At 23.6% G+C, this 25,731-nt stretch overlaps 1 protein-coding gene across 1 annotated transcript in view; it reads left to right on the top strand.

Moving 5' to 3' along the window:
• Positions 1-25,731, top strand: part of LOC122535516 (dynein beta chain, ciliary-like) — a 93,545-nt gene that overhangs the window by 41,142 nt on the left and 26,672 nt on the right. The window contains exons 21-40 of the mRNA XM_043667113.1: positions 880-1,190; positions 2,749-2,864; positions 2,973-3,184; positions 4,166-4,369; positions 6,104-6,175; positions 7,667-7,882; positions 8,566-8,803; positions 9,312-9,504; positions 10,346-10,523; positions 12,162-12,290; positions 13,798-14,017; positions 15,080-15,241; positions 15,301-15,447; positions 16,813-16,974; positions 18,821-19,057; positions 20,482-20,703; positions 22,195-22,446; positions 22,719-22,845; positions 23,574-23,707; positions 25,204-25,441. Of these exons, the coding sequence (XP_043523048.1) occupies positions 880-1,190; positions 2,749-2,864; positions 2,973-3,184; positions 4,166-4,369; positions 6,104-6,175; positions 7,667-7,882; positions 8,566-8,803; positions 9,312-9,504; positions 10,346-10,523; positions 12,162-12,290; positions 13,798-14,017; positions 15,080-15,241; positions 15,301-15,447; positions 16,813-16,974; positions 18,821-19,057; positions 20,482-20,703; positions 22,195-22,446; positions 22,719-22,845; positions 23,574-23,707; positions 25,204-25,441 (3,770 nt within the window). The remainder of the gene's footprint in view (positions 1-879; positions 1,191-2,748; positions 2,865-2,972; positions 3,185-4,165; positions 4,370-6,103; positions 6,176-7,666; positions 7,883-8,565; positions 8,804-9,311; positions 9,505-10,345; positions 10,524-12,161; positions 12,291-13,797; positions 14,018-15,079; positions 15,242-15,300; positions 15,448-16,812; positions 16,975-18,820; positions 19,058-20,481; positions 20,704-22,194; positions 22,447-22,718; positions 22,846-23,573; positions 23,708-25,203; positions 25,442-25,731) is intronic.

The following is a 25,731-nucleotide window of genomic DNA, read 5'->3' as shown; positions in this document are numbered from 1 at the left end:
ACAGTATTATTAATTAATTGTTTAACTTATCCTTCGTACATTGTAAAAGATGAATACAATCAAATTTCAATAACTAGAAAAATTTCTTCATTTCTTTCCACTCTGCTATAAAAACGTCTATAATAGGAAAAATTATAATTTGAATATTTATCTCTTGTTTAATATTTTACACCTAGAATTTGAATTCAAAAGAAGCCCGATTTCTACAAGTTGAAATTTACTCGTTTTAATTTATAATTGTAATTATCTTCATAACTATTCGTTATTCGAAAAATATTTTAAATATATTTATTATAATTATATTTTAAATATAATTTGTTCTGTTATAATATTCAAATATAATTTATTTAGAGAAGCCGCTAGTTTGATATAGTTAATTTGTGTATTTTAACACATAGATAACACAAGATATGAAGATCAATTACTATTTCTTAAATGAAGTCGCGTAATTTTTAAATTACATTCATTTACTATTTTAAATTACTTTCATTCCCTATAAAATCTATTTATGTCGAAAAATTAATAGTTTAGAAAATATTTTAACTTCAATTTTATAAATTCTGTGCATAAAAGAAAAGAACGCTATGAATACAAGAATAATATTTATATTATACAAATACAATATTTAGCAGTTTAAATATTAACTACTTCCCAGAAATCGAAAATTTAGTGTCCAAATATTTGCGAGAGTATTCAATTGATCTTCAAATGCATTTTTCTCGAAAACGAAGTCTCCAACGCAATTTAGTCATTTTCAATTTTCATTTTATTTTATTTTTAAAATCCTCCTAACTCTATTTGCACCATGAATTGGGGCTCAACCGACATATAAATTCTTTTCTATTGTAAAAAGGATTATTATCGTTGTTTATTTTAAAGGCCTTGCGCCATGGTAGTTCCAGACTTTGACTTAATTTGCGAAATAATGCTGGTGGCAGAAGGCTTTCAAGAAGCTAGATTATTGGCAAGAAAATTCATAACACTGTATCAGCTTTGTCGAGAACTTCTATCGCAGCAGGACCACTATGATTGGGGTTTACGAGCAATTAAATCGGTTTTAGTGGTTGCTGGGAAATTAAAGAGAGGCGATCCTGAAAGAGCTGAGGATCAGGTCTTAATGAGAGCACTCAGAGATTTCAATATTCCGAAAATTGTGACGGATGATGTACCAGTTTTTATGGGACTTATTGGTAAACTTCTTGTGATCTTTAATTACTATCAAAAATTTGCAATGCACGTAATTAATATTAAACGCGAAACAAGAATCTTTCAAATTCTTTTTTTATTCCATTTTATTGATTTGTGACGTGTATTATATTACAATAATATTTATCTTAGTCTCATTTATATTTACTTCTTGTTTGTTACAGTAATATATTAAATTATTTTATACATTTAAAGTATTTTATTAAAGCACTTTGCATGTTTTAGAAAATTTAAATTAAAAACATATTCTGTGTGTCATATAAAATTTTCCGGAATTTCATAAATACTATAATGAAATATGAATATTATGAATAAATAGACTGCCGATTTTTATGTTAATTCATATTTTTTTGAATATAACTGAAAAAGTGGAACCTGTTTAAAGTGGAGATTTATTTCAAATATCAGATACTAAAAGGTACTATTTTTCATATTTTGTATAATTTTATGTACCATGTGTACATGTCTTCTATACATATTTTTTAAATTTTGTAAATGCATAAGAATCCGCCGTCTAATTATAAATGAATTTATGAAGTTTCTATTTATTCATAAAGTATACATGTACGTATATACTTTTTTCAAATTGCTTATACAAGATGGTACAATGTGGTATAAGGTGATTCTACGAGAAAAAATAAATCGAAAAAGAAGAATAAAATTTTTTTATTTGACGGTTTGTTTTTGAAAAAAAATTTCAAAGTTTCATCTAGCACTATACATTTAAGAAAAGCTTGACTTACCAATCTTATCTCATAGTAATCTAATATTGCTATCAATGTTTGTATTTATAAATATTTCCAATGTTATGCGTTGGAATTTTATTATTTTAAAAATATATATTATTGGAAATATTTCCCATCCTGTTCACAATGCACAGTTGTATTCTATTAATACTCATAACTTCTCATCTGAATGTACAATTGATTAGATATGATACCATAAATAAAAATACTAGATAAAAGTACTAGATAGAACTTTAGAATTCATTTTCTAACGTCGATTGAAAGGATTTTTTTTTTTCTTTAATTTATTTTTTTTTTCATAGAATCACCCTATACTCGATTATATCATCAGTTATGAATCACCCTGTAGATATTTTCTATACACATAGGATGTTTCACATAATATTCTGTACGATTTTGAAAACACATCAACGTTATGAAAAAAAATTGTAAATTTGTATACCAAGTATACTATGTATGATGACAATAAAAATTTTAAAAATGTTTTATTTTCACAGTAAACTGAAGGGTATCGTGACAGCGTTTCAAACAATCTCGATCAAATGTTCAAACACAATTTTTTAGCTTCTTGCGTTTTATACAATAAAAAAAAAATTATATGGTTCTATTTATGATCTATAGTAAAAATAAAACATTAAAAAAATTTTTTAAATTATATATATAGCACATTTGATAGAAGTAAATTTTGATTTACAATTTTTTTTCGTAACGTTGCTGCGAACTCCTCAAAAATCGTAAAGAATATTACGTGAAACATTCTGTAGATATATTTTTGTGCATTGATTTATACTTATAGGTGATTTATTTCCTGCTTTGGATGTTCCACGAAAAAGAGATCTTGATTTTGAGTCAACAATTCGTCAATCTACTTTGGATCTTAAATTACAACCAGAAGATGGTTTTATACTAAAAGTAAGAATGTTATTGATCAACATGACAATAATTGAGTCGTTTATTTACCAAATTGATTAATTGTTAATTTCAAATTTAATGCAATTTGAAATTTATAAAAATATTTAGGTTGTACAATTGGAAGAATTGCTTCATGTTCGTCATTCAGTTTTCATTATTGGCTATGCTGGAACTGGAAAAACTGAAGTTTGGAAAACGCTTAATCGAACGTACTTTAACCAGCAATTAAAACCATATTACAACGATTTAAATCCAAAAGCAGTGACTAACAATGAACTTTTTGGAGTTATTAATCCTGCAACACGAGAATGGACAGACGGGTTTGATTTTTATCTATTAACAATACCTATATTCTCTATATAATTTTATACGTAACTTATTCATAAATACTAAGATGATACTCCTATAATACTTTCAAACAAAATATTTACATATGTATACATATCAAATCAGATCATAATTCTTGAAGTTTTAATAATTTTTTCATGTACATAAATATTCTAGTACTCATAAACGGGCATATATCTTAAGTTATTCACCAAAAAAAAAAAAAAAACAAATTAATTGTCATCATTCAAGTTATTAATCTTTCGGATTTAGTAATTTCCTTATTTGAAAATTTATTGTTAACGTCTTGTTTCATTTTTATTCATTTCTATTAAAAATAAATTATATTATATTTACGATTGCATAAACTGAAATTTATCTTGTGGAAATTGAATTAAATTATTTCATAACTGTAAAAGTTTCTATGTAAAAATTAATGAACAGAGAATTACATTAATAGCGAAATTGTATATTTTTTTTCCGTTTTTCTAATATGGTGGAAGATATGCAACAATTATTAAAGTTATAATTAGATTGCGAATGTTTATGCATGTAAAATATGCAAAAAGCATGTGCAAAATATGCGAAAAATATCCATATGTGAACAATATAGAGAGTATTTTAGTTTTTACGGGAAAATGGCGTAATTTTGAAAAAGTTGTTGTATTAAACGAAAGCTCAATTTTCTAAAATATTTTAGCAGCATTTGGCTGGGAAATGCTGGAGCACTCCGTATGCGATATAGATTTACAAACAGATAATTATATGCAATACAAAATTTAACATTTTTAACAAATTAAGAATTTATTATTCATCCATAATTTCAATTTCAATCCATTATTCATCCATTATTTTTTAAATTTTCTATTTTCTCATTTATGTATGTATATATATATATATATAAACTTACATTATTAACTTGTACACTTGTACGTTAACTTAATATTTAATAAATAATAATTTCAATCAATCAGATTGTTCTCCGTGATAATGAGAGATCAGGCAAACATGACGGGAAACGATCCAAAATGGATCATTTTTGACGGTGACATAGATCCGATGTGGATTGAGTCGTTGAATACTGTAATGGATGACAACAAAGTATTAACTCTGGCTAGTAACGAAAGAATCGCTTTAACGGCACATATGAGACTTCTCTTCGAGATTTCAAATCTTAGGTAATAATTTTTTATCATTTGTAACTTTTTTATTTAACAATTACAATTATTATTGCAATAATTGTTTATATAACATAACACATCTTTTGTAAAAAAGTTATATACAGTGTGTCGAGTACCCAAGCACGAGATGATTTTTCATGAAAAGATAACTCGAAAATGTAAAATAAATGTGGGGCTTCGTTCTCGAAAAAATGAACTCAATATAATTTGTTGATACAAATTTATCGCATTAATTTTAGATTTTAATCTTGAAATAGTACCGTAGAGTCAATGATATAGTAATTTACATTATATTACAAAAATTTGAAATATCTATTTTATTTTGTATTTTTTATTTTTATTTTTATATTATCATAAATCAATAAATTGTAAAATTAAATAATGTAATGTTAAATTTTTATGGCTTATAATGTCCGATAATATCACTTAACAATTAATTGAGAACAAACTTCTGTTTATGATAAGAGATTTCACACCTGGGATTAATATTTCTCAATGTAAAGCGTATCCAAGAAGAATTTTATCCTAACGTTGCAACATTGCAACTAGGGGTCAAAAGATGCACTGATAATTGAGATAAAATTTTTTGTGATAACGACTTATGCCAAGAAGATTTAGTATTCAGCTTATGATATTTTTATTGAATTAAAATTGTATTTTATAAATAATAATGATGTTGAAGAATTAAAATTAAATACTGTCCTTGTTTGCAATTAAAATACAAATAATATAGATATTACAAGGATTATAATAATTTAATTATTATAACAATTATTATAATTATTATAATTTAATTGAAAGAACAATATTAATTTTAAGAGCACTATTATAGTCGATATTGCAAAACAGTTTCTATATTAATGAACCCAACTTACATCCAGAAATATTAATTAGGAAAGAATAGGATAAAATTGGGTACCATTGTTTTTCTGAAATAAGAGCTTCGATATGTAATCGAACTGTGGTATGATATTCAGATGGATCCCACGACATTAATAAAATCATTCAATTCAAATACAAAATAATAGCATAGATCGATAGAAAGTCAAGAAATAGATAATAATATTAATCATATTTATAAATACAAACACAAATAAAAATAGGAATTTATGAGATAATCGAGTAAAAATTTAAAGTTAAAATACATGTGCCTCATAAATTTTTAAAACTGTTTTTCTCAAAAATAAAACTCCAAAATGCAAAATCTTTATTTCACAGTTTCAATTTATTTTTTCATAAGAATCATCTCTTGCTCAGTTGTACCAATTTTACCGAATATTCTATATTTGTAGATATCTGTTGAAATCTTTTGTTGATTGTCTCACATAAGTATTAATTGTCTTAGGTACTTCATTTATTTTAAATTTTTTGTTCCTGACGCATCTGTTGACATTAAACAATAATTAGATTGCAGAGCTTCGTGCAAAATTTACATATTTTTGAAAATAAATTGAAAAATATGACTTAGATAGAGATTAGTTTTATCTACTAAATATTTCATCTACTACATTTTATATATTATTTTATATATTATTATATTAAGCTATTAATGTGTAATTATTAAATTTTTAATAAATACATTTGTATAAAAATCTGCAGTATATATTCGACACTGTTTGTGTTGTTTGTTTATTATATTTATTTTATTTCTTTAGAACTTTTAATTTATAGTATATGTATAAATATTATTTATTGTGCAAGAATTAAGTAAGATTTGAAAATAAATTTTAGGACAGCGACGCCAGCTACTGTTTCTAGGGCAGGAATTCTTTATATAAATCCACAAGATATTGGATGGTATCCGTAAGTAAACATTTATTTTGGTTTTAATGTCTAAATTCTCCTATTAAAATTATAGCATTTTAAACAATAGTATATATTATAAAATTACATTATACAACAAACGAAATTCATAAAGACACTAAAAATTTATTGCTATGAAGAAACAATTATTCAAAAAACATAGTAATTAAAAGAAAATTGTGAAATAATTATACAATGATGTAACAAAGTTTTCATAGTAATATTTTCTTAAATTGTTATCAAAAACATAAACATTATAATATTAACAAATAAAATTATGATTTCCGTATTTAATAGTTTCAAATCTTCGATTTTTTAGACTATAAATGAATTTTGATGCAGTGTTATAGTATAAATTTCACTTCAACTGTTGCATTTTCAAACTCCTTTTGCGATTTCATTATATTTGTATATTATGATTTATTTACACATCAGTAGGATAAAAATCTCTTTAAAAGAGTATAAATATGTTAGAAGCATTTTCATAATTCGCACGAGCAGAATGATTGATATATTTTTTCGGTACTCTCATGTTCATTCTTCTTCTGCGTTTGGCAAGCGTTGCAAGAACACATAGTGTGATAATAATTTAAACATTAATTTGACATACTGTTTTTTATTTGACACTAATTTTAGCAAAGTGAGAGAATATAATATAAAAGAGAATATAATATAAAAATAACTATTATTATATAATTATATTATTGTTTATATTATATATAATATATTTATATTATATATAATTATTACATAATAATATAATTATGATTATATAATATAATATAATAATCCAATAATATTAATATTATTAATACAGCAAAAATCGTTTTTTAATAAATTTTTCATTATTCTTTCCTTTCTGTGAAAATATATGAAATATTTATTTCAATAACAACATTATTATTACAGAAGAAAAGTTTCAGTTGTTGATATGCTCACGCTTCTGAAATGTTTATAGTTTTCAAAATATAACTTTAATCTTATTTACATATATAATTAATTGAATAAATCATTGACACAAAATATTGAATTTGTAAAGGATACAAATTTTTTCATAAATTAGATATCTTCATTATAATTTTGAATTACTATTTGAAATCTAATGCGTATGTATATATATATAATGTTCTTATTATTTATAATGATATAAAACAAAGAGGTGGATATTAATTTGTTTCTTACTTTTCTTTTTTTATTTTTCACCTTTTTATCTCCTAATGGTGTCAAAATGATTCAATAATAAAAAATTAATAAAATGATAAATAAATAAATTTGCAGATTCTTTTATTAATATAGTAAATAGATCAAATTCTTATTAAGTTACTCACAAGCATTCAACATACTTATTCATTTTTATATCGTGATTTTACATATTTTATAAGAAAAATGTATCAAATTAGCGTACAAGTGATGAACAAGACATTAAGGAACAGAAAACTTACATTACGTCTCGTAATTACTCAATAATTTTTATTATTATTATTTTCGTAGATTTGCAATTAGCTGGATAGAAACAAGAGACCCAGCTGAAAGAGCAAACTTAACCATTCTATTCGATAAATATGTCCCATCCCTCATAGAAGTGACAAAATTTAAGTTTAAAAAAATTACACCATTGCCAGAAATTTGCCACGTGGAAATGCTTTGTAAATTACTAGATTACTTTCTAGTCAAAGAAAATGTGACACCGGATTGCCCAAAGGAATGGTATAAATGAAACAATATTTAAATTTATATATCTATAAATTGACATATACAGTAGAATATTTTAATGAATTCCTCTGTACTTTAATATTCGAATGTTCTATTGCCCAAATTCTGTTGTCCAAACAAAGTATTTATCAGTAATAAATACATACTTATTTTTATATTAAATTTTTTTATATGTACTTTATGATAATTTTCACAATTGGAAAAAGAACTACTGAAGTACAAGATACAAAATTTTACTAATAAGAAACAACACTGATAATAAAGCATGATAAATCAATATTTTGTTTATAAATGATAAAAATATGCTTTCTTGTGTTGAAATACTAAAAATATTAATAGAAGTAATAGTTTGAACAAAAAGAAAAAGAAATTTGAAGTACAAAAAAAGTACAAAAAGTTACTTATATTTAAAAAATTAGGTTATTTTATAACTAAAGGTGATATAAATTTTAAGTTCTGAAAAATCGAAATTTATTTTATTAATTTTATTAATTCTTAAATATCAAAGTAAGTAAAATTGTTTTAATCTTCATTTGGACACAAATATTATTATTTGTTATTCTATTATTTGAAAATCCCATTAACCAAACATTTTTGTCTACCTATAATAATTCAGACTCTGCTAGCATAATTATTTACATATTTGCAAATGTTTTCATATCATTTTTTACGAACAGGTATGAATTATACTTTGCGTTCGCTTGTATTTGGGCATTTGGATCAGCGACTTTTCAAGATCAATTGATCGATTGGCGAAATGAGTTTAATAAGTGGTGGCAAAACGAATTTAAAACTATTAAGTTTCCTGCTGGTAGCAATGTATTTAATTTCTTCATCGAAAATGAAACAAGAAAATTAGTTCCATGGAGTGAGAAAATACGGCCCTTTGAACTAGATTCTGATATACCTCTTCAAGTTCGTTTAATTAATTTTTTCACTTAAAAATGACACTAAGCTTTAAGCAGTTATAAATCTTCAGAATCTTCAAGTCTTTGCAAGAAATTATTTTAAATTTATACTTTTAAAAAACTGAGTGTACAAATATTTTTTTGCAATGTAGTTATGTTGAATTTGTTGTAAGTGTTGAACAAAAAAGTTTCATTTAACGTTTCACTTATTTTTACATGTATAATCATTTCTTAATTGATAATACCAGACTGTGCAAGCAAGATTATTTTATCCACTTTCTCTACAAAATTTTTGATATTTTCTTTTTCAAACATCATATTCATTATCATCATTGTATAGGTACTTGTACATACCAATCATATTCAGTATCAATTATTGTATAGGTACTTTTGTTACAATTTTTAGTTTAGTATTTAAATATAATAAATGATTTCTATTTTGTATATAAAATATTTTATATTTTGTGGACTTTCTGCAGAACTATTAAACTTTCATAAACGATTTCGTTTCGTAGTCTACTTTGGTGTCAACTGGAGAAACTGCACGTCTACACTTTTTCCTGGATGTTTTCATACAACAACGTGTACCAGTAATGTTGATAGGTGCAGCAGGATCAGGAAAAAGCGTAATCATTGCCGAAAAGCTTTCATCCCTTCCCGACACTTATAATATTGCCAATGTGCCTCTTAATTATTATACTACCTCTGGTAATAAAATTTTAATTATTCTTACTGATGTGTGACGATTATAATTATATATTTTGAATGAACTATATTATTACCAATAGTCAATTGACTCATTCAATTCAAATCTCAGACTAATCTTCAATTCTTTTCTCAAGAAAATCTCTATAAATTAAGAGTAACTGTACATATATTTATTGAGACAAATATTTTATCTATGTAGCGTTTCGTACACAAAAAGTAAATTCAAAATGCAAATCATATTTTTATTCAATATAAAGAAATACAATTGTAAAGTAAATATTTCTATTTATGTATGTATTTATTGTATTGTAGAATAGTGAATGTACACAATGAGACAATAACTTATATACGTGCGTAATACTATAAATTTTATTATTTTAAATTGTTGAAAATATTTCTTATTCTAATGAATGTGTTAAATATAATAAATATAAAATAAATATAAAACAATTCTATTCTTTGTATTAAATCTTTATTTTTTTTTATTATCTTTCATCGTAAAATATAGTAAAATTCATAATAAAATTTTAATAATTTATAATAATTAAATAATTTATAATAGAATAATAGAAACACTATAATAGAATTTTAATATAATAAATATATAGCATAATAAAGCTTCAAGCATGTTGATAATTAAATCAAATTAATAATGTATACCAAATTAATGCAGTATTAATTTTATTATTATGTCTTATTCCTTTTAATTTTCAGATTATTACAAGTTCCTTTTTCAAAACTATAATTTTCTATTTGTTCTTCTTTTATCACATAACATAAGTTTAATTATATATTTAACACGACATAAATTATTACATAATAACAAAATTACATATTTAAGAAATGCTGCAAAGGATCATGGAAAAACATTTGGAGAAAAAAACTGGTAGAAATTATGGGCCACCCGGTATGAAAAAATTAATTTATTTTATTGATGATATGAATATGCCTGAAGTTGATACCTATGGAACTGTTCAACCCCATACACTTATTAGACAACATATTGACTACAATCACTGGTATATAAATATTTTAAATACTTAAATTGAAAGTACAATTTTTGATAAATTTCTAGTTTAACTGCTTTTCTCAATTTTGGTTATTTCGCTATACTCTCCTCTCTTTCTTTTCGATTTTCTTTATATCATGTTCTTTCGATCTTCCATATTATGAATATAAGATCTAACATTTCTTTTTATCTATGTATTATTTAAAAATACAGAATATTATAAGCCAAAATTCGGAATTACTGTTAAACTAGAAATTCATTCAATTCTTTTTTGTTTCTATTAGCAAAATGTTATTTTGAATTATGGCAAATTTAATTATACTAGAGATTCCATTTACTTAAATTATACTAAAATGAATTTTTTTAATTGTATTAGAATAAATTTTTGATGATTGGTCGATTACTCTTCTTCTAGAAATCGTTTCTTTCAGCGTGAAGGATTATTTGAACAAGAAATTATCGTTTGTAGAGAAAGTCAATATTGCATAAACTCTAGTTTTGTGCAACTCAGATAAATGGAATTCTGCTCTAATAAATCTTTGAAGTAATTACTATTTCTTACAAAAGGAATGTTTCTATTGTTCCTTATTTTTATCCGTAAATTTTGAAATAGACAGAATAGCAAATTACTTTCAAGGTGTTGCAATTTAATAAGATTAATGATTTTATCGTAGAAAAACAAAACTTTCTTTAAACAAATGAAGGAACATATTTCGTTTATTGCAGATTTCTTCTAAAGTTCTTAATAATTATTCACAATTATTTCTGCCTATTAAAAACAAAATTGTTTCGTAATAATATTAGTTGGTTCGAAACAACAAATACTAGGATTCATGATTTTCTTCACTGCAGATCATTTCTTCGAGTTTCAATGTGCAATTTTTTTAAATTAGATCAGATTTTTCTTTTAATTCAATTAATGCATCTTTTCAATTATTTACGGAAGTTGCTAACTTGTACTACTGTTATTAATATATTTTAATTTTAATTTTATAAAACTTATTGCATAGAAGATAAGAAAAAGATGCAAAGTAATTCTTTTATCTGTTCTCTTATTGTTTAACGCAATGGGTTTTAATACAAAATTAAAATATTATTTAAAGTAATTATTTTCGAACACACATACTTTTATAAAGAATTATAAAACATATTAAATCAATTATAAAACGTATGAAAAATTGTCAATTCAGTTTTTGAATTAATTGTTAATTTAAAAAGTTCAAATTGTTAATTTATTTTTTGTTAATTTTGTTAATTTATTTTTTGTTAATTTTGTTAATTTATTAATTGTTAATTTTGTTAATTTATTAATTGTTAATTTAAAAAGTTCAAATTGTTAATTTATTTTTTAAAATTTGAAAGAAGTATTTTAATTATCTCATAAGAAAAAAGATCATGATTCGCCGTTTTAAATTTACAATAAGGATTTAAATTAAGATATTAACATATTCAAGATAAATGAAATACTTTAGATTGTTTCATTCACTTAAAATATTAAGAAGACCAATTAATTAAAATCCATTATTATTTTTCAAAATTTGCTATTTTATTATTGACTTTTTTATATTTTTTATGTTATTGATTTCTTAAATTTTAATTTTAAGGCAAATTAGCATAATTTTGAGTAATACAGAATTATTTAACTTAGGTACGATAGAACGAAATTAACATTGAAAGAAATTCAGAATACACAATATATATCATGTATGAATCCAACTGCTGGAAGTTTCACAATTAATCCCCGATTACAAAGACATTTCGCTGTTTTTGCAGTCAGGTAAGCTAAAATAAAGTTAATCTAAGTAATATATATACAATTGCTTCAATTCACAAAATAGTATTTTTATTTACAAAAAAATGAAGAATATACTAGAATTGTATTTCAGATATTAGGTTGATGTATTTATATGAAATGTATAGTTTCTCCAGATGAAATTTTAATAACACGTAATTTAAGATATTATCATGATCTATAATCTACATTAATAATGATTTTTTTCAGCGATTGATTAGTTTTATTATTCTAAATTTATCTATTATTTATTAATTAATGATTGTTAATTAATTTTAACAAGTATTAATCTGTCGAATTCAAACCTCAAATAAACGACATTTCACCAACCTAATAATTAATATTATTATTTGGTCATTAATTGATTATAAAAATGATTAGAAATAAATAAATTACCGTCCAACTGTGATTTTAGATAAGCAAATCACTAATTATATATTTATAATATATATAAATCTTATATATTAGAAATGTATAATGATATTAGAAGATCTACATTTACTGACAAAAATTAGGAAACAGCATATTCCTCAAAAAACTGTTGTTTATTCTTTAATTTCAGAAATACATAAATTGGAAATACAAATGTGAAGAGGTAATATATTAATAGAATATAAATATTTTTTGGATTTATTTTTATACAAGTTACAATTAATATTGAAACAAAAAATCAATGAAAATCCTTATGATAAAAGTGAAAAACATATCACATATCGTGCTTGATAATTATTTTTAATAAAAACAGCAGCGTATAAATCCTTATAATTTTTGTGGAATTCTAATGCAATGTTGGAAAATACTTCGATTTTTTATAAATGATTCGATTAATTTAAAACAAAACTTAGACCATATTCTTCTCATTTCTTTTTTTTGCATTAATTCTACTTTATTAATAAAAGAATAAATTCTCAATTGGCGTTTGATGTAATTTTATAAATTTTCGTTGGATTTAAATCCAGAAATTGAGTTGATTCTTCAATTATGTTAATATTTTATATCATGAAAAGTATTTTATTTCGTACTTTGGAAGAATACTTTTAAAATCGTTGGAATAACCATTCTATTAATATTCTTTCTTGAATAAATAGTAAAATAAATAGTAATTAATTTTTTTTTTATAACAAAATATCACAATAAATATTGCCAGAGATTTCCATAATTTCTTTTCATTTATATTACGAATTAAAACTAATTTAGTATTCTATTTATTGTATTGTTATAAATATTATCACTGCAATTATGTAACTAACAAATTACATTTGTTATACAGGTATTTTCCTTACACTTCAACATACACAAATACATGATTATTCATGTATAAAAAAGTTATAACTGGACTGTTTCTTAATTTTTGTAAATAAGCCTATATATTTGACACACATAATGTGCATCCAATCTAACTAATGTGCAACCTTAGGCCAATACTATAGGTAATTTATAATAAAAAAAGTTTCCCTATTCACTAAAAATTTATTTTCATTGATTTTCACAGTTTTCCAACCGAAGACAATTTAGTATTGATCTACAGTCAAATGCTGGAACAACATCTAACAAATCCTGTTAACAAATTTAACTTAGCGCTGATGAAAATTTCAGAATCATTATTAAACACAGCATTGTATTGTCACAAAAAAATTTCATCGACATTCTTACCAACAGCAATCAAATTTCACTATGTGTTCAATCTACGCGATCTTTCAAATATCTTTCAGGTAAGATTTATTTAAGTAAAAGAAGTTTAATTAGAAACATATAAATTTTTGTTACAATTTAATTTTTAAAAGTTCAGTAGAACATCGATTCTCCGAAATCGATTGTTCAAATTTCAATTGTTTAAATGATTGATTATTCAAAACCAACTACAAGATAAATTTAATTATGTAAATAAATTATTTAAATTACATATCTAACAATGTTTAAATTTTGAAAATATTTTTCCTGTTTTAAATGCCGCATTTCAGTGACTCACCTCAAGTTTAATATATATTTATATATACTATTTACTTATTTTATGAATGTAAAAAGAAAGAAAAAGATAAATTATATATTATTGAAAGTGTAAAAGAGGATGAAAGTATATTTAAAAAAAATCTATAATTAGCGGTGTCAACATTTGTTGTGAATTTTTCACGAAATCGTTTCCGTTCAATTACTCAAGGTTCCTGAATTGAATGTAATTTCGAGTCTTAATAATAAACACAAATTATTGTCATCCATTCATGCTAATTGTCATTGAAATTTTCATTTCTTTGCCTTCAAGGTCATCCGAAGGTTATGGTATACTAGGTCGTTGAATTCATCTAGATACGAACTATAATACTATTAAGTCAAAAATATAGTGCCATTTAAAAAAAAAACGAAGGTGACCTTGACAATTATTGAAAAAAAAATTTTTGGAAATTTTTTTTGTTGCATTGTATAGCCAATCGAAAACAGATCAGCTTTTGTTTAGAACATTTTTTTTTGCCAGATTATCGCAAGTACTTGAAAAATCATGAAAAATCGTTACGTGAGACACTCTGTATAATGAAGCAAGTCAGAAAATTAGAGTAACATATTTCTGTAATTTAATAAATGTCAATAAGCATATTGATAATAAATCGATATTAAAAATTTGACGGCTATACTATACGTTATATTGTTTGATTATATTGCAAACTAGTTTTTGTTATATTTATGATAATATCTATCATATTTATTGAAATAAAAATACTTTCTTATTTTAGTTTTTATTTGAAATATATGTATATATGGAGTTCTATTCTTCGTTCAAGGGCATAATTTTTGCAAATGGTGAGACTGTGCCAACTGCAAATCATTTGATCAAATTGTACATTCATGAAGCAACAAGGGTGTATTCTGATAAATTAATCAGTGCTGAAGATAAAAAAACCTTTCAGCAATTATTGAAGGAGTCGCTTCGCAAGAATATTGCTGTAAGTTTGTAAACTATAGTTGCCAATTATAAATTTAATAATCTCACTTATAAACACAGGAAATGGATGAGAATATTATATTTGCCGAACCAATGATATACTGTCATTTTGCGGAAGGAATCGGTGAACCAAAATACATGCCAATAAAAGATTGGCAACACTTAACAAAATTATTGAATGAAGCTTTGGTTAATTATAACGAACTGGTAATAATTTTATATATATTAAATACATTATTATACATAATACTTATATATTTTATTTATTTAAATATATTATTATATACATATATTAAATTCATTAATTATTATTATTATTATATAAGATATTTTTTAATAAAATAATTCTTAATATATTTAATTAAGAACTGGTTTAGTAAACATGTATTTTATTCATAAAATTTTTTAATTTAATTTTTTCAAAACGGTACATCTTAACAAAAATGTATTATATATCTATAGATGGATATATCTTTTCTCAAAACGAAAAATAAATATTTAGAATATATAAAGAAGAATTATATTCGAAAAACGATTGAATTTTTTAATCATTTTATCAATTGAAAAGAATATAACTAGATCGTTATCTATAATGAAACAATTTGTATATACGAAAGTATTTCAATATTCATTTACATTTTTACAATTAATAACTTTCTATTATATTTCTATATTACAATTATGTACAATATATAAATTTTTGCAATAAAATTGTTTTGTAAAATTAGTTATTATTTACTTTAGTTCGTGGGACCAAATAAATAAAATATTCATAATATATATAATTTTTTATTTGTAATAAAATATAATATAAAATATTATTAAAGATAATAATATTAAATATAATAATATTAAAGATGTGACTCAAATCTTATAACCTTGCATTAGCTAGATATACAGGATGTTTCGTAACTTGTCGGAGCTGATTATACGCCTAAAAATAATGACAAAAAGTCATATAAATATATGTCCTATTTAAAAATTGCCTAGCCACTCTGCTAAAATGCGGCGGTGCTCCATCATGCATAAACCGCATACCGCATTTTAAATCAACACTTTGCAAATAAATGGAGTGGTCGTAGAGATCCTATTGCATGGCCTGCTTGTTCTCCGGATTTGAATCCATTAGATTTTCATTTGTGGGGACATTTAAAATCTATTGTATACGTAACATCGATTGAAAATGCTGAAATACTACGAAATAGAATAAAGCAAGGCTTCCGACAAATTCGAGGAACACTAGGAATGATAGAGAGAATAACCAGATCAGTGATAAGACACGTGCAGGGTTGTCTTCAAATGCAAGGTCATTTCGAGCATCTTTTGCAAAAATAATTAAAACAGAAAATTCATTATACATCTCATAAACGAAGACAGATAGAACATATATTTATATGACTTTTTTTCATTATTTTTAGGCGTACAAGCAGCTCCGGAAGTGGGTCCCACAAGTTACGAAACATCCTGTATACTTACATTCAATCAAAATGAATTGATCAAATAAGTAAAAACTATTTTTGTTTTAATTCGAGCATTAAAAACTTCTATGTATGAATTTTCATCTTCGAATAGGTGGCGGCAATGAATCTGGTTTTATTCGAAGATGCTATGTATCAGATTTGTCAGATAAATCGTATTCTGGAGTCACCAAGAGGAAACGCGTTGCTTGTGGGGGTTGGAGGAAGCGGAAAGCAATCTCTTTCTAGCCTTGCATCATTTATTTCGGGTTTAGAGGTACTTTTGCAAAGATTATTTGCAAAATTCTAATTTTTTAATAAAGATATTACAGTAAATCTTTATATTTAAATATTTTCTTTACATACTAAGATATTTATTGTGAACAAATAGAAAGATGAACAAGATAAAAGGTAAACAAATTCATAAAATTATTAAATAAATAATTTATTATGAAAAAATATAGAAGGTTAATAAATTAATAAACTATTAAACAAATTAATAAAATTATTGAATAAACAATCCTTAATAAAAGAAATTAATTAAATTCTTCCGATAAAACTAATATGTTTAATATACAATAATTTCACATATTTAAATTTATGTTTAAATATAGATAGTGCACATATGGTGTATTAAATGTGTATGATTTATTATGATTAATAATATGTATACATACATACATACATCAATAATATGTATACGTATATATACTACGATTAATTATATATGCATTATTAAATATACATCATTAAATATAAATTTAAATATGAAGAATTATTGTATATTAAACATATTAGTATCTTTTACAATTTATTTTATTAGAGGATTTTAACGTTTTATTAACAATTGATTATTTAATAGTTTTTAGTTTATTAATTATTCTCTTCCTATAACTTTTTTATAATAAATAGACTCACATCAGATTTAATATTATAACATAATAAATAAATCTTCAGATAACGTAATGTGAATTTTACTGTAGAAAATAAACTTCTTTACTTTACTATTAATAATTCACAAACTTCTGCTATTAATTAATTAAAAAGAATCTATTTGTAAAGAAGCATTGCAAATGTCAAACATCAAATTTTTCAGCAGAAAAAAATGTTGTCCAAGTTTAAATTATTTACTACTGATGTTTTAACAGTATCGATAACTGATTATTTTATAAAAATAATACTTCTTGATAAAAATCAAGATTTTTCAAGTTTGGTACTTGCAGTGTTTCCTACAAATTATTTTTAATTATTATGAATTATGAAATAATATGAAATGTTATTCTCCAAAAACTTGAGATATTTTTCAAAGTGTAAAATATTATCCTCGTTTCTTTCTTCTTCTTCTTCTTCTTCTCTCTCTTTCTCTTTCATTATACGCCTGCTTTTCGTAACATCCATTAAGAAATCGCACTTATATTCTTCAAATTCTAAGTAAAAATAGGACAATATTATAGTAGGTCAACTACTATAATAAAAAATAATTTAAAAAATTGTAGATACAATAAACGATATAGTTTATGCCATCTTTCTTAGATTCTTAGTCAAAATGTAAATTCTTGATAATACTAGAGTAATATTCAACAAATCATTATAACAGATGCAATAAGGATGTAAATTTAAATTTTATGCAAATTTATATTTTTGAGAATGTAATTATATATTATATTAGAATTCAATTATAAAATATAATAGAATGTGATAGAATATTATAGAATATAATTACAAAAAAGAATAATACCTGGATAGGAAATTATTTTACATACCAAAAATTATAGATATTTTACATTATTTTTTCACATTATGTGCATGTTATGCAACGTTGAATTTTTAAATATTCTGTAAATATGCATAAAATCTTCTATTATTCTATTAGAGTCTATTCATTCCATTTTAATTGAATCGAAAATATTCTAAGTGACAGCAAGAAAGCAATATAGTGATATTATAGTGAAATTTTTGGTATTTAAAGAATCAATTTGCCGCGGCCTTATATATATATTTAGCTATAAACTTTTACTATGAAATTTTACTATGAAATTCTTTTTAATCGGATTAAAGTTAACGTATAGGCATAAAATGTAAGTAATACCTAAATAAAAATGAATCTATCCTTCATATTTCAGGTTTTTCAGATACAATTACGAACTGGTTATTCGATATATGATCTAAGAGCCGATTTATCCAATTTATATTTAAAATCTGGATTGAAAGGAATTGGGATTACTTTTGTGATGACTGATTCTCACGTTGCCGATGAAAAATTTTTAGTACTCATGAACGATATGCTTGCTTTCGGCGAAATTTCCGAATTATTCGCCGATGATGAAGTGGATAATATCGTTAATGCCTTAAGAAATGAAGTATGTTTCATTATTTATTTATTTATTTAAAATCACGTCGATTTAAATTTTTTAATATGTATAAATAATTTTTTACTTGCGACAAGAATAATTTTATTTCAGTCAGTTTTTCTATATGTACTCTACGTAAACTTTTATTTAATGTTGATATTCATTTAGTATAGATTTTTTCCTAAATAGACTTATTGCAAAAGAAACACTGTTATTAAACTACTTAAAAAGAAAATTATAGTTATTAATTAATGTTTCGAATCTTCGAACAAAATTTCTTTGTAATAGTATGCACTTATTTATCTAACAAATACGATTTTATATTTATATTCTTTATTTATAGTTCATTACGAATTCCACATTAATATATAGAAACACATATATATTTTCAGTATTAACTTTTACAAACATAAACACATATATATTTTCAGTATTAACTTTTACAAACATAAACACATATATATTTTCAATATTAACTTTTACAAAGATGAATATATCAAACTTGTCAAAAGTTTAACTGTTTTATGTGATTATTTAATAAAGAAAAGATAACAAATTACATAATATCACAATTATATAGTTACTTTACATAAAAATAAAAATATGACAATATCTTCAGATCTATCATCAAATATGAATAAAATAATTTATAAAGTAAAATTAATAAAATAAATATTAGGACAATATATAATTTTTAATTTTTAGTTTATTGCGTTTATTGCGTTTTGAAAATATTAAAGTATAAAAATTTGTATCTCAATTTAAATGATTTTGCGAATATCTACTGTAAATCATAAAAATTTTTTGTTCAGCGAAAACAGCGGAAAGAGAATTACCGATGTAACTTTTTTTGATTCGATAACTATCATCAGCAATGACAGTATGTCTGAATTACTGGTATTAAGTGATACAGATTGTTTTCAATTAACTATTGTTAACTATTGATAACTATTATTAATGATAATATTTTTTGATTGTCGATCTTTATTATCAACAACAAAAATTTTTTTGATTAGTTTCGATTCTTTTCGTTAATTTTTATTTATGTTATTATTATAATAGCTATATTTATAATAAACATTAATTACATAATAGAATAATTTATTTAAATATTTCACTTTACATTTATCTTTTTTTCAAAGTTGCTCTACCAATTTAAAAACATTTTGTAAATCATACAATTATATATTATTATAATAATAATATAATGCCATATAATATATTATAACAAATGTAGTATTTTATCTGAATTATATTTTATAATATTATCATATAATATTATAAAATTAATAATATATGATAATATATTATATAATATTTAATAGCAATTTAAAAATTTTTTGCAGATAGCAAGAATCATATTTTTCTTTCATTTTTATAGTATGTACCTTTATCATGGCATGATAAATCGACATTTATTCATTATATTGTAGGTAAGACAAACCGGTATGATGGATACTAAAGAAAATTGCTGGAAATTTTTCATTAATCGAGTTCGAAATCGATTAAAATGCATTCTTTGCTTTTCTCCCGTTGGCACAACTTTAAGAACCAGGGCTAGACAGTTTCCAGCAATTGTAAACAATACTTCGATCAACTGGTTTCAACCTTGGCCAGAGGATGCTTTGAGATCCGTTTCCACGAGGTTCTTGGAAGTAAGATTGTTTAGTATATTTTAGTAAAATTGTAATTTAACTTAACGAGATCACTTAATCTGTATGAATAAAAAGATGTATATTATATATTTATATTAGATGTATATTATATATTTATTATATTTTTATTAGGTTATATATTATATTGAAATGTTTATAAGATCAATTTATTAAGTATTTCACATAGTATGTGAAGACTTGCACGATTTTTGTCTCAAATTTTTACTGAATTTGAACATTGAACGAAAACGAATATAATAAATGTTACAATTTGTTATAATTTTCGTTACGTAAGTTCAGTATTCGTTTTATTAATTGTACTTAATTAACCGAAGAATATACGAGTACCACGAATTTAATTAATTTTAAATCAGTTCCACTTCCTTCATTATGTTCATATTGTTCATTTTAATCTCAGTAAAATCAGTTAGCTGCCTCGTTTTTATTCTTAGCGAACGAGTTCCGGCTAATTAACTGAAAACATGCAAATACGTATTCTGAATTGTACATACAGAGTGTGCAATATCTGAAATCATGGTTCGAGCAACAATCAATGAAGAATAATTCTATATAAAACAATAAATCAAGACAATTCTGTTTTTCAAAAATTGACTTTAGAAATTTTTCAAGCGTTCAAATAAAATTAACAAACGTGATGATATAATGCTGATTTTCTGTTCTAAAGAACTCAACATAAAGTTGATATAAAGAAATTAAAAAACTAGGAAGTACACATTATTATACACTAAAATTTCCAGATGTGAATTGTTCCTCCGTTTATTACTTTGTCAATGCACGGCATTCAAAAGCTAATCATTGATGCATATAACATTCAAAAACTAATCGTTTTAAGTAAATATCAATGTTGTTCAAATCTTTGCAGATAAATATGTTATTCATGTATTTCTTTTGTTAAAAAAAAAAATACAATATTAAAGACTAATAAGTAATTGATATCAATTGTGTAAAAAATGCTTTTGACAAATATTATCTGCCTTTCAATGATAACATTATTACTTCTTGGAATATATGAACGAATTCAAGCAAGTACACCGCTTTTTTTTTAATAATAATACGATTATTTTCAAATATATGCCTTTCATTTAAGACCTATTTAATCAAAAAACACCATCAAAATAATTCTAGATTTCAATTTTATGAGTTAATCAAGAAAAGGCTTTAAGAGGGATATATTACTTGAAGTATAAATAAAATTTAAAAGATTCCATATTTGATAGAATTCAGAAATTACGTAAAGTAAAAAATTTAAGTACTAGAAATTGAATATATAAAAAGTACATATTATGCTTTTTAATTCTTTTTATAACCGATTTTTTTATAAGACGATACCATAATTTCAGAGGCACCTTGTATAAGAAACCAGATAATGAAGTCGCTTCACTCGATTATTACGAATAAACTTAATTTATCTTCCTAACACTACTTCACTTTCTCTCTTATTAAATTCATTATGTTACTTACAAATTGCAGGAATTAGAAGATCTACCGAATGAATATAAACCGTCAGCTTCTCTGTTCATGTCGTACGTTCACACTAGCGTCGATGACATTTCCTCGCTTTATTTACAAAATGAAAGAAGATACAACTACACGACACCGAAGACGTTCTTGGAGCAAATTTCTTTGTACTCGAAGTTGCTCGTAGAAAGAACCTACGACGTAAAAGCAATGATAGAAAGATTGAAAAACGGTTTGGAGAAACTAGAATCTTGTGCTGTTCAAGTAATTATTATCAATATTAGAAAATGATTTTATTATCAATATTAGAAAAAAATCTCCGACTCGATGAATGATGAGTTTTCTCGTAATTTTATAGTTCATTATCTTTTTTTATTAAGTTTTTTATTACATGCAATTTTTTAACATTTCTATAACAACAACATCAGTTGTCTTAAATTTAATTTTCCAAAAAAAAAAAAAAACATTATTTGTAGGATAACTTAATAAATATAGTTGATTTAATAAATTCACAAACTATGAACGTTAACCGATAGGTCAGCGAACTAAGAGTTGTATTAGCAGCGCAAGAAATCGAATTGAAGAAGAAGAATGAAATAGCGGATAAAATTCTTGCGGAAGTTCGAGCAGAGAATACTAAAGCGGAAGCGGAGAAAGCTATCGGTTAAGCTTTACTTTTTCATGTTCAATTGTCTTAAATTTATTTTTATTTATTCTTTGATATTAATAATTACAGTTCGAATATTTATGCAATTTTGTATTTTATATATATGTGCTTTATTGTGCATATATATATTATATTATATATTATACATATACTGTATTTGTTAGATTGTTGATTTATAATTTTTCATTTGACTTATTTTTATTACTAATTTTTATCAGAAAAAATATAAATTTTTGTAACATAATATAAATTATTATAGTCGCCTAGACCATTTAAAGAATAAACATCATAAAAAGTACCCTGCTTTGGATTTTAATATATTTTATTATATGTTAATATAATATAGGTAATATTATAATAATATTTTATTATGTTCTATTTTACTTATTATATTATAATTATATTAATTACATCATAATATAATTATATTGTATTTTAATATATTTCTGCTTTTTTAATATATATCTGTATTCCATTCTTGTAATTTTAAATTTCTCAAATACATAAAAATTCATTAAGTCCAGTTCACTAATAACTATTTGATAAATTTACGTATTGATAGACATATTAGTGAACTTATCATTATATGTATAATATAACTAATATACAATCTTATGTCATAATATCCTAACATCATTGTAATTGTAATATTATTACATTCTTATAACTTTATTGTATTATAAAATAAAAAATATAAAAAATTAAGTAAAAAATTCTTGTACAGTGTCTGAAGAAGAGGCGAAGGTAGCAGAAATAAAGGAAGCAGTAGCAGAAAAACAAAGAAGATGCGATGAAGATTTAGCAAGAGCGGAGCCTGCAGTTCGACAAGCTGAAGCTGCTCTTGACACATTAAATAAAGTAAAACATTTGTTTAAAATACAAATTTAATTTTGACACTTACATTTATGATTTTCATAACTGCTCCAATGTTTTCATGATGTTTCAATATGACAAAACGAAATACTTAAATATGAACTAGTACAGAATTTATTAATAGATACACAACGATTAAATATTTGATAATATGTATTATATTTTTCCAGAGTTATTATAAAAAAAAGTGTTTCAATATTTTTATACATTATCTTTTGATTTTTTTATATAAATTATAAACTAAAAACATTCAGCGTATTTAGCGTAACATATGTCTACCCATTTGTTTTTGATGAGCAACCAAGAAAGACTAAGATAAAATTAATACTAATCCAAACTTAATTTTTGTTTTTTATTTATAATTTATTTTGTTTCGCTTTGTACGTTACAATAAAGTGACTAGAGGAAATATATACAAGATGTATGCTATAACTAAACGATTTTTTTATGGATTTCTAATAAATTGTCAAAAAACATGTTTCGAACATAAGCTGATCTATTTTTAGTGACTTGTAAGTTGCAATATAAAAATGTCGATAAAAAATCAAGTTTTAAATGGCATTATGTATTTTTGCCCTTATGTGTAGTTATTGTCAAGATCATTTCAACAATCTTCCATACTATGACTTTGAGATGATCTTGAATTTAAGAATGTGAGCGTTGTTTAAAATATTTTTTTGTCAGAACATTAGAAGTTTATAAAAAATCGTGAGATAGTTATAACATACGCTCTGTATATAAAGACGACAAGTAATTTGTTAATAAATTACTATTTTATTTTTTTCAAGGCCACTGCGGTCCAACCAATTTTTGGATAGATGGTTGGTTTGGATGATTGGCTTTTCAATCAACTTTTTTTTTATTTTTTCTATTGTTTATTACGGTATAACAAAGCGAAGAAAGACCCATAAAAATCCCATAAAAAAATGGAAGTCTTTCAAGTTTACTCACTTTTTAAATAAAAAAAAGCAAATTAAGATTACAATTGTTTGTAATGATGAATTATAATTTTTCTACAAAAATTCACTCATTTTGATATTCTAATTAGATTTTTATACATTTATAAGAAATTTAAAAATACAAAAATATTGAAAATATACATAATATGTAGGACATATTGACATGTTACGATATTTATTACAATATTTAATTAAAAAAAACAAACTTCTGCTTAGACTCCATTTCTTTAATTTCTTTAATATATTCATAAAAATATGAAATCGAATAGAAAAGTCTTGAAACAATTTTTATTTTTTTATAGTTATTGTTTATTACAGATATTTAAATTTTATTACAATTTTTAAATTTTATTTGTGTTTTACACTACAATTATTAATGTATTAATACTTTATAGACTCTTTGTCTTTGTTGCATCATGTTATAAACTATAAAGCATAAAGTATTTAATTGAGCATCTTTAATAAAAGAAATCGATAAATAGATTTTATCTAAGATATTTCATAGAACTACTATATTTTCAGAGCAACTTAACGGAATTAAAATCCTTTGCAACTCCACCGGAACAAGTGGCACTGGTATTACAAGCTGTTTTAGTTTTATTTTCTCCCAGGGGCCAAATTTCAAAAGACAGAAGTTGGAAAGCGTGTAAATCGATGATGGGACATATTGATAATTTTCTCTCGCAACTTCGAGATTACGACAAAGAGAATATTCACCCTGAAGTGGTCAAAGCTATTCAACCTTATATCAACCATAAAGGTCAACAATAAATTCTAATGAAATTACTATTTAATTTAATTAAAATATATTATTAAATTTTAATTAACTACTATTAATGAAACTAAAATTAATATAGATCTCAAAATTAGTACAGATATTAAATTAATATAAATGTTTACAAATTTATATATTTTAACAAATTACCACTTTACTTAAGTAATTTATAATTAATAAAATCATATGTCCATTTATTTCTATATAAATTAAATTGAACATACTAAATTAAAGCTTAACGATATAATAATCACATATATTTTTACGATTATTTT

The sequence above is a fragment of the Frieseomelitta varia genome, unplaced genomic scaffold (assembly GCF_011392965.1).
Source record: "Frieseomelitta varia isolate USP_RPSP 00005682 unplaced genomic scaffold, Fvar_1.2 scaffold_731, whole genome shotgun sequence".
In the NCBI taxonomy this organism is placed as follows: Eukaryota; Metazoa; Arthropoda; class Insecta; order Hymenoptera; family Apidae; genus Frieseomelitta; species Frieseomelitta varia.
The sequence above is the reverse complement of the archived record's forward strand: the minus strand, read 5'-3'. Positions and strand labels throughout refer to the sequence as shown.